This window comes from Aquarana catesbeiana, linkage group LG03 (assembly GCF_042186555.1).
Source record: "Aquarana catesbeiana isolate 2022-GZ linkage group LG03, ASM4218655v1, whole genome shotgun sequence".
NCBI classification, from domain to species: domain Eukaryota; kingdom Metazoa; phylum Chordata; class Amphibia; order Anura; family Ranidae; genus Aquarana; species Aquarana catesbeiana.
Genome location: NC_133326.1, coordinates 74538950 through 74550988, shown reverse-complemented (window position 1 = coordinate 74550988; position 12039 = coordinate 74538950). Strand labels below are relative to the sequence as shown.

General features: G+C 40.9%; 1 protein-coding gene across 9 annotated transcripts in view; it reads right to left on the bottom strand.

Annotated features, from left to right (window-relative positions):
* Window positions 1-12039, bottom strand: part of DMXL2 (Dmx like 2) — a 304172-nt gene that overhangs the window by 42146 nt on the left and 249987 nt on the right. For 6 of the 9 annotated variants that reach the window (XM_073618681.1, XM_073618686.1, XM_073618684.1 and 3 more), the window contains 7 exons: window positions 10737-10854; window positions 9745-9804; window positions 8861-8947; window positions 6742-6863; window positions 6524-6662; window positions 3006-3066; window positions 2783-2910 (listed from right to left, as the gene is read on the bottom strand). In XM_073618681.1, the coding sequence (XP_073474782.1) occupies window positions 2783-2910; window positions 3006-3066; window positions 6524-6662; window positions 6742-6863; window positions 8861-8947; window positions 9745-9804; window positions 10737-10854 (715 nt within the window). The remainder of the gene's footprint in view (window positions 1-2782; window positions 2911-3005; window positions 3067-6523; window positions 6663-6741; window positions 6864-8860; window positions 8948-9744; window positions 9805-10736; window positions 10855-12039) is intronic. The other 3 variants (XM_073618685.1, XM_073618688.1, XM_073618689.1) reach the window with 1 other exon arrangement.

The following is a 12039-nucleotide window of genomic DNA, read 5'->3' as shown; positions in this document are numbered from 1 at the left end:
CCCTCCATACACTGCTGCGGCCACACAGACTGAGCTTTACAGTGAAGACAACAGTTTAAGGTATGTGCACAGACTCCCTCTAGTGGAGAATTTAAGGTATGACAACATTTGTTCCCTAATAGAAGAATACATAGGTGGACTTTTCAGTTCCTAAGTTTCTTCCCTTACCTTATCCCCGCCGCAGGATTTGCTGAATTAACAGACAATCCAACCTTCACCCACCGTTCCAAATCCCTTGGACCTGTAAAAGCACCCCACCAGGAAAGCTTTAGGTAATGTAGCAAGACCTAAGCCCTGGGTTCCCGGGGCCCAGCCCTACAAAGAGAGGCATTACAGGCAAAAACCTCATGCTTCGGATACGAGGCCCCAGGTACCACCCACCTAGGCCTCAGTGGCACTTTGGATGGATCTGGTCTATGGAGGCTATTTAAATCCAGCATGGATGCCTCCTGGAGCTCCTCAGAGCACATCTTCACTTGTGACCAACACCTTAGACACTGGCGAAAAAACGGATGTGCTCCTGGAAGGAGGAGGGGTTATATAGGGAGTGGACTTCCTGGATTGGGTATACCAGTGTCCATCACCTGAAGGTGGCCTATAACCCATTAATTACTTAAGGCTCTGTGTCCCATGATGTACGATAAAGAAAGGTGAACATTGCCGATTCCTGGACTCTCCAAACATGCCCAAAAACTGGCCACCTTCATTTTGCTTGCTGCAAAAAAATACCTTTGAGGTGGCTGTCCCCCTCCCAGCCTTCTCTTTCACAGGTCCTACAAACGTTAGAGCAGATATGTAGAATGGAACGGCTCACTGCGATAATACATGATACCCTCCTGCAATTTTTCAAGATATGGGATCACTCTAACCTTAATCCCGGTGTTAGTTCTCTAGCACCCTCTGACGTACTTCCCCTCTGATACATTCGCTCACTGACTATTCATTTATCTGCTTAATGTTCCTTTACTATATTGTTACTGTTTGTTTCTTTTCTACCAATACCTCCATTTTTTTTTTTTTTTTTGCAAATATATAGCTTAAAGCTAGGGTCTTGCTATATTGGCAGCGAAGTGGCTCTCAGATATGCTAAATGTTGTATTTACAATTTTGTACATTTTATACACATCTTTAGTTATCTGGAAAAACTATGGAAAATGTATGTTCTTGTCATTTTTCTCAATAAAAATTACAATTTAAAAAAAAAAAGAAAGGTGAACACACACTCTGCACCCTCCTCAACAACCTTCAGTTTCCACTGTACCTAAATCCGTGGGTGATGAGCTGTCAGTGCCCATGCAGTCAGGAAAGCATTCATGGGATTTGAAATCTCTGCTCCTCTTCCTCTTTCTTCAGGGCTTCTAACACGGATAAGAGTGATTCTGATTGGTCAGCAATGGCACAGGACCGCTTAGACAAATGGGAATCACTCTGATCTGTCCCAGAAGCCCTACAGAATGAAGGGGAAGAAGAGCAGGAAATTAAAATACCCAGATCGCAACACCAGCTGTGTGAGCACAGACAGCTCATCACCCATGGAGGCAATTACAGCAGGGACTCGGGTGGAGAGGGTGTATGGGTTCACATACTTTTTCCACCTGCACTGTAAATGTTTCCATGTTGTGTTCAATAAAAACATGGTAACATTTAATTCTTTGTGTGTTATTAGTTTAACCAGACTGTGATGGGCTATTGTTGTGACTTAGATGAAGATCAAATCACATTTTATGACCAATTTTTGCAGAAATCCATATCATTCCAAAAGGGTTCACATACTTTTTATTGCAACTGTATATATTAAGCACATGTGATGGTATTTACATTTAATCCGAAGTGTCCCTTGTGCTGATGCCAGAGGTCATAGCGAAAATTCTCTGACCTCTGGCTTCCTCCCATACCTCGCAGCTATAATCTTCTGGTGCTGCAGGGGTTCATAAAGCTGAGGGACCTGAATAGGCACTGTGACTATGTCTGCCCTTTCCGCCTTCCTCTCCTCCATTCACAGAAGCTGTACTATAGCTTCCTGGATAAAAAGTGCTTTATGAATGGAGGAGATGGACCTTTCAGTCATCCATCCATCGCTCCACTCATAGCTTTTCATTCCTGGAGGTTATAGTACAGCTTCTATGAATGGAGGAGGAAAATGGAAAGGGTGGACATAGTCGGGACGCTTGAGGAGTGACTGTAGCAGGTCCCTCGGTTCTATTAAACCTCGCAGCAACAGAGGATTACAGGTGTGGGATATGGGAGGGGGGCACAGGATTGCAGCTATGATGGCCAGGCACAAGGGATTCTTTGGACTAAAGACCTTGTGCTGAATTAGTAAAAAAAAAAAAAAAAATTACCTAAACGATTGACCAGAACAGAAAATACCTTAACAGCATTTGATTTTTCCCCATTCCCACAAAAGCTGGTTAATTCACATAGAATAATTGTACATGATGTTTAGCTGGATGAATAGTTATAGAATTTTTTTAAGAAATAGACCCTTTTGTGTCAAGTAATTCTGCAGTTACATAATAAGGCACAAAAGGCAGCCATATTCACATGGTGCAAAATGGGCCTGATTTGTGAAAACTACAGCAGAAAGTTAAGTACTGAAGATGGCAATCAGATTCTCTGATCACACTGTTACTATTCAACAGCTGTAATATTTCCTTCACTATAGAATTCATAATGCCCCCTTTTTGTGTCTACCAAAGGGGAGCAGCTGCTAGTCACATGAAAAACAACCCACAGAGAAGTGTGGTAACCCAAACATTAGAACACAAGATAAAAAACAAACCTTGTTGCCTTGGGAGTTAAAGTATAACCTGGTAACCCGAGCATTGCCAGCTTGGCGAAAACATAAAAGTTGTTGTGGTCGATTCCATTCAAACATACGAACACTGCCATCCTGAGCACCAGTAAGATCTAATGTAAAGTGGATGAAACAATGTCAGTGTTCTGGTTCTACGTTTCATATTCTTTAGGAATATTTAGGTTTTCTATTTGAATCTCATACTTACAGTATCGGTGGACAGGGTGTGAAGCCATTCTTTTGACATTATTCAGATTCCTTTTTATCAGCTTTTAGGAATAACACAGTAAAAACAAAAAATGTAAGTTTGAAAGTTCAGGAAAATAAAAAAAGATTTTTTTAAAGATTTTTGTACTTCCCATAAAATATATTTTTCGATTGCATTGAGGGACACAGGAATTCAGATACAACAAGGTTATAATGTTACCGAGAAGTGATTTGGACACTACCCAGCATGTCAAAGCAGTACCAAAAAAAAAAAAAAGACATCAAGGAAACACAGGGGGTGGAACCTATGCCTCTTAATAGACTCCAAAAATGGATTTTGGGGTATATACAAAAATCTTGTTTTCTTTCTCTTTTAAAAAGCAGTTGGACAGCCGCTGGCAGGTCCACAAGTGGAACTGGAACCTATCTGCAAATTTGGAGCACCTGAAGAACTGATTCCTGAATCTGAACTAGATGAGGAGAAGCCACCTACAAGAAAGAGGTAACTGCCAATGACAAAGAAAAGGCATGAGAAGATAAGCCCAATGCTCAAGACCAGGATAAGTATAAATTACCTTACCCAAAAGGAAACTGGGTCTGAATCCGTAGAAAGGCTGTGAAATAAAAACTCAGCAAAAGCAGGTGGAACAAAACAACTGCCTGGTAAGGGAAAACGTACCCACATTATCAAGTAGTTAACAGAATAACATTGGGGCAAAGACCTGCTGAGAACTCAAGAGCACTAATCCACGAAGTCAGCCTGCCCGAGAGGGGAAAGGGAGCATCACAGATAATCCTACAAAAAAGGAAAAACAAACACAAGCCATTTTAACACCTGGATGTGTCTCTTAGGCCTTACAAAGGAAATTTGCAGGACTTGCCTATTCCTGGTCACAAAACATGACCCTAGGAAACGCCCGACTTGCCACAGTTGAGTAGAAAACAGCCACACTGCAAAAAAAAAAAAATTCACCTGAATAAGGTTAGAATGGAGGATGGCATCTGAAAAATGTTGTCAAGAGGCTGCCGACCAGCCACAGCTGGAGGAACTCTCTCTAGGTGATCAAGTCCCATGAAGGCCTCCGGACATATTCTAGCACCAACGGTCGGCGCCTTTAGCAAGGTCCCTGGCATGTTTCGCCTGCTAACAAGGGGGGCACACATTCCTCCAGTGAAGATTTCTGCCTGCCATGCAGATGATGTGGAGTACCGAGGAACACAAACCTCACCCTTTGGTGCAGAGACTAAACAGTTCAACGGGCTATGACCAAAAACCTTGTGTGTGAGCCACTCAGGCTAGGAAAAGGCGCTAGTCCTGGTATACTGCTGTGAGTGCTGGCTGGGGAGGGAGCCCGTCCTGGCTTCAAACATCAATGTGCAAGAGTATAGATATCCTTTAAGCTGCACATCAAGACAAGCCTGCTAGTGATGGTGTGTGGCAACCTCAGCCTGGGTTCCTGCCAGGCAATGCTCCCAATGCCTTTTGCTCTTCCTCCACGGAGCAGGCCATGCCTCTAACGTGTTTCGCTCCACCCCTCAGAGCTTAATTATGAGAATCCCCATGAGTGAGTTCCGAGGGGCGGAGTGAAAGGCATTGGGGCGTGGTCTGGAAGGAGTCCACAATGAGGTTGCCACATACCATCACAAGCGGGCTTGCTTTGATGTGCAGTTCAAAGGGCTAGATGCCAATGCAGTGTCCTCACCTAAGATAACGAGGTTGAGTGTAGAGGTCTTAAGCCTAGTGCACACTACTAGTTTTTTCGTTCAAAAACTGACAGCACAGATCAGAGCAGCTGTACTAACAATTGGAGCTATTGTGTTCTGACAGGGGAACAAGCCCCCTGCCAGAACACACCAGTCAGCGCTCTCAGCCATTGGCTGAGAATGCTGATCAGGAGCCAGTAAGCTGCTGATTTTCCAGCATGCTCAGCCAGCTTCTGTTGGACTGGCTGCCATACACACGGGCCGAATGTCAGACGGTTTTTACTGAACCGGCCAATGTCACCCAACATTGAGCCCATGTGTACTAGGCTTTAGTTTCATGCAGTGTAGGAACCAGGCTACTTGTCCTGCCGCAAGTGGGACTCCCATATCTTTCCAAAAGAGTCCTTAGCTGGACAGGGATAAGGGACCCAAGGCAAGCTTGAAGGGGGTGGATAATGCTTTCCCCAGGCTAAATAGCAAGAAAGAGAGCCAAGCACGTGTGCAAATCTCTTCATCCAGTGAATGAGTTCAGTGCTTGACACTTCAAATCTGGAAATCACCACAATGCAGAAACCAGTGTCTGAAGGTCACATTCCAGCCTTGCTCACATGTCCAGTCCAGTGAGGTCCAGGCACGGCTTTCAAAACTTGAGTTTAAGTTGAGATAACACTGATCTGAATAGAGGCTATAAAGGGAAGAGTTCAAGCAGGGTGTAGTAAAGAATCTTGAATGAAGTCATAAAGGAAAAAAAGCCACAAAAAGAAAGCTAGGAAAAAATAGGCACACTTTTTTTTTCAGCAAAGCTGAAGAAAAGGCATCTAACTCACTAGAACACTAGCAATAAACTGAAACATACTGCACAGGAGGAGGGGTTACATGTTTTCCAGTGTTCAAATCATCTGTAGACAGCAATATAATCTGACTATATCAGAGTTCTTGTGTCCCTCATTGAATGAGAAAGAAAAAATATATGCAAACTATATTGTTTTTAAAGGGCATATATTGGGCTGAGGTGAGGTAAGATAAGTTAGCAGGGGAAAATACAGCAATAAAATGTAAATGAATCCACAATGTCCTGAAAATAATTAATGAAACCTCACAAACAGTTGGTGCCAAATAGTTCTCCATCCAATAATAAAAAAAAAAAAAAATCACTGAGACACTTGTGTACATTGGCCAATACATATCACATTTGAAGGTACTGCTGCTTCATTTGTGAACACAAAAATGGCCCAATGTAAAAACCCCTATTACCAACAGGTAAGATTTCTAGCAATCAGTTGGCTTTACATTGTTTTGTTTTTTTTTCATTTTTTTTTGTAACGGTTCAAGTGTAGCATATTTCAAGGTTTGTTCCCGGCAGAAAACATTGGATTATTTGTGTGTTACATGTTTAAAAGATACCACTTCAATGGACATGAATGGCAAGCTGCAAGTGTAAATACTCAAAATGCAGAATACAGAACTTCACTGCAATGTACTACAAAGCAATGCATTTGTAGGACCAGGCATAATGGAAAAAAAACTGAACTGAAAAATTCAAGTGGTGGAAAACAAGCTCTCACACATCAGGTTCATAAGGCACTGGAGATTATTGTATACACAGTTATTAATAAAAACCGCTTATAAAAAAAAGGTAATTTGCAGAGAAGAAGTTAAAGCCACATTGCAAATTATAGCCTTAAAAAGATACAACCATTCCACCTATAACAAAGCACGCTATATACTCACTTTTAGTAAACTATGAGTTTATTATTGGCTAAAGGTGAAATAATGCCCTGAAAACATATATGTAGCAATATAAAATGTGCCTACAATGCCAGCTCCGGTGCTTGTCTGTCCACTTCCAAGCCAAGGCATGGATGAAGAGGCTTGCATTTTTTCAAGGTTAAAAGTAGCTACACCAGTCTGATGAATGGCAGTGGTTGATCCTCTGAAATCAAGGTCATCAGAACTAGGAAAGAAGAGAACTCTTTAGTACTGACTTTATACATTAAATAATAACACTGAATCAGAGATGGGAGAAAAAAAACCTTTTAGATTCTCTGTCATATTCTTCCCCAATCCACACGTAAGGCTGTGCAGCCAGGAGGGCCGACACATCAAGTTCTTGTACATCATGTGTAGAGGCAAGGACAATCTCATTACAGTTCGCCTAAATGAAAACATACAATAGAGCTTTGTTTTAGGTGTATGTGAGGGCATATGCAATACATGAACATTTTTCCATTGTTTATCCCTTAAAGAAGAAGTCCAGCCAAAGCTTGTTTGGCTGGGCTACTCCTATGTATTCACAGGAGTGCAAATCGTTTTGCACTCCTGTGACCCATTTTCAGCAGAGAGCGGGCTGAAGTCTGCTCTCTGCTGACGTCACAGAAATCAGTCCAGGCACCGCGTCATCCTGACAATGGGAGTCAGGATCTGCCAGGTGCCTGGACTGACACCCGTGTCAGCCTCTCAGCGAGCTGGAGAAAGCCTGAGAGGGCCACACCCCACCCCTCCACAGCTCAGCGCTCCAGTGAGCGAGGAGAGAGCAGAGCGAAGAGCTGCTGCTCTGCTCAGGGAGCGGCGGAAACTGAGCCATCGGCGATGTTAAATTGCTCAGGTCTAAGTGTAGAGGCACCGGGGGACAGATGCAGCATCGGACTGATGCTGCCTCCACCTAGGTATGTATGATTATGAAAAAAACCCGAAAACCCATACTTCTCTTTTAAGGCTACATGCACACTAGCATTTTTAATAAGCTCAAAAAAAGCTAGAAAAAAACGCCGGAATGAAAAATGCTGGTAATAGCATTTTTGTGCCAGCTTCTAGTAGCATTTTAGTAGCTTTTAGAAGAATTTAGAAGCTTTTAGGAGCATTAGCAATTTTATTGGCGTTTTTGTAGTACATGAAATAAATAAAAAATTTTTTTGGCTCCTAGAAGCTTAAGCTCAAAAAAATGCTAATAGCTTAATATAGTGTGCATGGACACATAGGATAACACTATTTGGCTTCTAAGAGCAGAAAGAAAAATGCAAATAGTTTCTAAGAGCTTAAAAAAACGCAAGTGTGCATGGAGCCTTTTAAAGAACCTGAAGTATAGAAAAATACTTACTAATCTGCTAAAAATGCACTCAGCTACTAAGTCCTGTTGTAAACTAAAAACACACAACTTTTTTGAGTGCTGTCAGCCCTGCAGGGCCTTTGCGAAACTACCCAAACCTCGGCTTTGTGTGTAAATGGTCACGCAGAGCTGAGGCTCAGGAACGAGCCTGCTTGGGTGCCCGCATTGCAACCTAGCATTTAATATCAGTTTAAGTGTATGTAATATCATGTATTATAAAAGCATTAGGTTATTTGATATATAAAAAAAAGGAGGTCTGTAATTACTTAACCATAAGCTTAAAACGGCTTTATGTGGCAGTAATATGCAATACCATCATTCATTATATCACTATATTTTAAAATTACTTCGCTACCTGGATTACAATCTGGTCAATAAGTTATGAAAAAAATTAGGCATATATACTATGTGACAAATTTACACACAGCACAACCAACACTTGCTGTTCAGCACATAAAATAACCTTCACTGATCCCAATACAGAGTCTACAGTGCACAATGACACATGCAAATAAACACTTGTGCAATGCAGCAAATGCTTGCAATGATTGCAGGTACAGGTTATTATTTCGACACCTATAATCATTCAAGGGTTAGTGGTGATGTAGTTATATTAGAGGAAACCTGTCATGAGAGAAACATGAAGGCTGATGTTGCAAATTTTATTCTGAAAAATGACAATTGCCTAGATGTGTCTGAATTCAATACCTCTGAACCATTGTCTTAGTACAGGTATGCAGTTAGAAACTATTCATAGATCTAATTACAGTGTGTTGCGGTGCCATTTAATATGATTAGCAACTTGCTGCACCTCAATAACGCATAGCCCAGATTTCAACCATTTACATGTAGTGAAGAAAAAAAAAGTGACACAAGTGTGAAAATAGTCTATTCAAAATGCCAAAGCAACACACATCCTTAAAGAGGTTAACTATTTGTGCTATTCTATAAGCATAATGCAAAGCTTGCTTAAATTGGCTTTCCTATTCCAGTTCTAAATTACTTGCAAAGGCAGAGTTATGCATTTAAATTTCTGCACATTTTACCTTGTTGACAGCAAAAGCCATTATAATATCTGACTCCTTGTGAATGATCTTTGCTTTTCCACCTGGGTAACCTAGATCAGCTTCAACCTACAAGAAAGAAAATTTCTTGAATCAAAACCGCAAGTAGAGGATTTTTTTTTTTCCCCCAAAGCGCACACACAACAAGTTTTAAACACATGCAGTGTTCACTTGTTCCAGCACTTTATGGATATAGCAGTTTCATGGACTCACAATGGTTAGACATGAAGAAGAATTTCCCATACCAATGTACACATAATACTGGAAAAAAGTTCTATAAGAGAGTTAAAAGCAGAAAACTAACAAAAGCCAGAAAGAGCAATCTGCAAGTTTAGCATTCTTGGTTATTGCTGAGGGTAAGTATCTTACTTTGCTTTAGTAAGGCTGAAGGTGCACACATTAGACACTTGTGATTTAGGCAATGTACACCGGATTAAACCTGGGCTGCCCAGGGGGCAGATTAGAGGAAAACTCCTTTGGCTACCACTGCCGAGGGAGGAATATTAGCAGAGCTGGTCTCTCCCTGACTGCAACTTTGACAGGCAGAGTTCAGTGCTAGTGATGTGGGTTTCTGTCTGTCATGTACATATGCACTCTGTTAGGATCAGACATGCATCTGTATGTTGTTTAAGGTGAGAGATCTTTCTGCGGTGGATCATCAAATAACGGGGCCAGCGTGATTTAAGGTCACTCATTATATTTAACATTTTGAGCATTTACTGCATACCATCAGCAATGTGAATAAAGCCAATGAAGTACCTGTCACCCAGAAGACACCACAGCCAAAATGAAAGACATAAAATGCTGGTACCAGTGAACATGGAGGTGAGTGCTAGAGGTGGAGGAGCCTTTGTAAGACATACTACCTTTTTCTGAAGATCTGTTACGGAGTCTACTCTGAAACGCTCCGCATTGTCTTCTACAGACTACATGACATCACACAGTCACAAACACGAAAACACATGCACAAAGAAACACATACAAGAAAAAAAAAACAAAGAATGAGACATTCCAGATCACGATTTGAAAACCATCTTATTAGCATGACAAATACGGTTCTGATGCTTTGTCATGCACATTAAAGGCACATCTTTAACTTACAGAAGATGAGCATATCACAAAAAATTAAATATATACACAAATATAAAATGGTAAAGCAAAATAATACAGCAAGAAAATCATACTTACACAGATCTTTCCATTGCTGCGTGTTCTTAAACTTACTTACCATTTTTAAAATAAATAATGGAACTTAAAAAAATTCTCTACATATTTTAAGCTGCTGCCAAACAATTGCTCTCAAAAAATAAAGGGGTTTCCTATTTGAGAAGCAAAGCTTATATAATGTACAAAAGAGGGGTACCTGCACAGAATCATGGGATACAAAGCTTGGTTGTGCCCAGCAACATATGTTAGGATCCTGCAATAAACTCTACTGAATTACATGAATCCCTGATTGAGGGATATAAAAATGGATTTTCAGAATTTAGTACAGCTGACAATGTTTCTCAAAAAAACACCGGCTGTTAGGAATTCTCTTTTTGTCTGAAGGTTAGTGAAGGTTCTTTTAATAAAAAATCTGAGTTTATTTCACAACACAGTAAATGTGTGTTATGCTGAATTGATGTTACCAGGTACATAAGCGCTAGCTGTAAAAAAGCTTGAGGCACTAACAACCCTTTTACTGAGAGCAGTATAGTCACTTTATCCTGTTCTTTTTGTCAAAAATAAACACACAATATAATATATTGCTCTAGTAATTGCTAGTATTCCAAACAGGCACTGAAAGCAAAACAAAAGCACACAAAAATAAAGATGAATGTGCAGTGTAAAGACAAGTTTCTTTTCCAGTGTTTACCTCACTCTGCTTTCTCTTCTTTGTAAAGATATATTTTATAAGGGATTCCTGCAGAATTTCTTGTTTGACCAGGTAATGCCAAAGACGCTTCAAAGGAAATGCAGAATAATCTTTGGATCTGTATCACAGATTCCAAAAGTATATTAGCATGAAGATGTTTAATATGAACATTTACATTTTACAAGGCAATGCACAGTGTTTTTGAATATTGTCTTTATTATGTTCATTGTGGTTATTATGTGGCCAAATTGCAACAGGCACAAAGTAAAAAACTATTCCTGAATAAAAGGAGAATTGTAACAATCACACACAAAATGGGCATCAGCGAACCTCAACCCAGCTAGGTACACACAACAGTTAGTTGCAGACACACAGGACAGGATAACTGCCTCTGCTCTGGCCGATAACGCCATAAGGAATCCCCAGACATACTGGTATAACCTAAACAGTGAAGTCCTGTGTGAACGGGAAGCCAACTGTTGAAAAAAACACCTGTATAGATAATGAATTGGGAAAATGCGCTAATTGGGCAAAGTAAATGGGAAGTCTTCCAGGATATATGATCTGAATCTACCAGCAGTAGTTCATGACTGCAGAAAACATCAGAGCTTTAGATAATACATCAACTCTCCTGAGGATACTAGCAAAAAACTGAAGCATGATGTTGTGGGCAGGGTGATTGTGCAAGAACAGTTTTTTTTTTGTTTGTTGTTGTGTCCTTTGCTCGGGTAGGAAACAGTATTGACAGAAGGTTTAAGACCTGTCCCTCAATGGATGAGAAAGAAATCCGTATTCCTAAAGTGGTTCTAAAGCCAGAAGGTTTTTTACCACAATGCATTACCTGCATAAAGGTAAAAAAAAACCTTGTTGTCCCCCCCCCCCCCCCCACCTTAAATATTTACCCGAGTCCTGTATCTATCCAGTGCTGTGCCTGTCTGCAGCAGTGCTGGTTCTCTTTCTCAACTCCCATAAGCTCAGAGACAGCAGCAAGAGCCAATGGCAATCAAATGCTGTGAGGAGGGAGCAGGGGGCGGGCACAAGCCGCGCTGTGTGTCAACAGAGGATCGAGCCTGCAGGAGCACCACCATAGGAAGTAGCTTCCTATTGGGTGCACTGAGAAAAGGAGGATCCAAGGGCGCCGGTGTGGGAGGTTCGGGGGCTGCTCTGTACAATTACACAGAGCATGTAATAACATGTTTGTTATTTTAAAAAAATGTATGCCTTTACAAACACTTTAATATTTTTAGGCTGCTATATATGAATTACATAGAAGTAATTAGTAAGTGTTTACCAGGCTAACCTT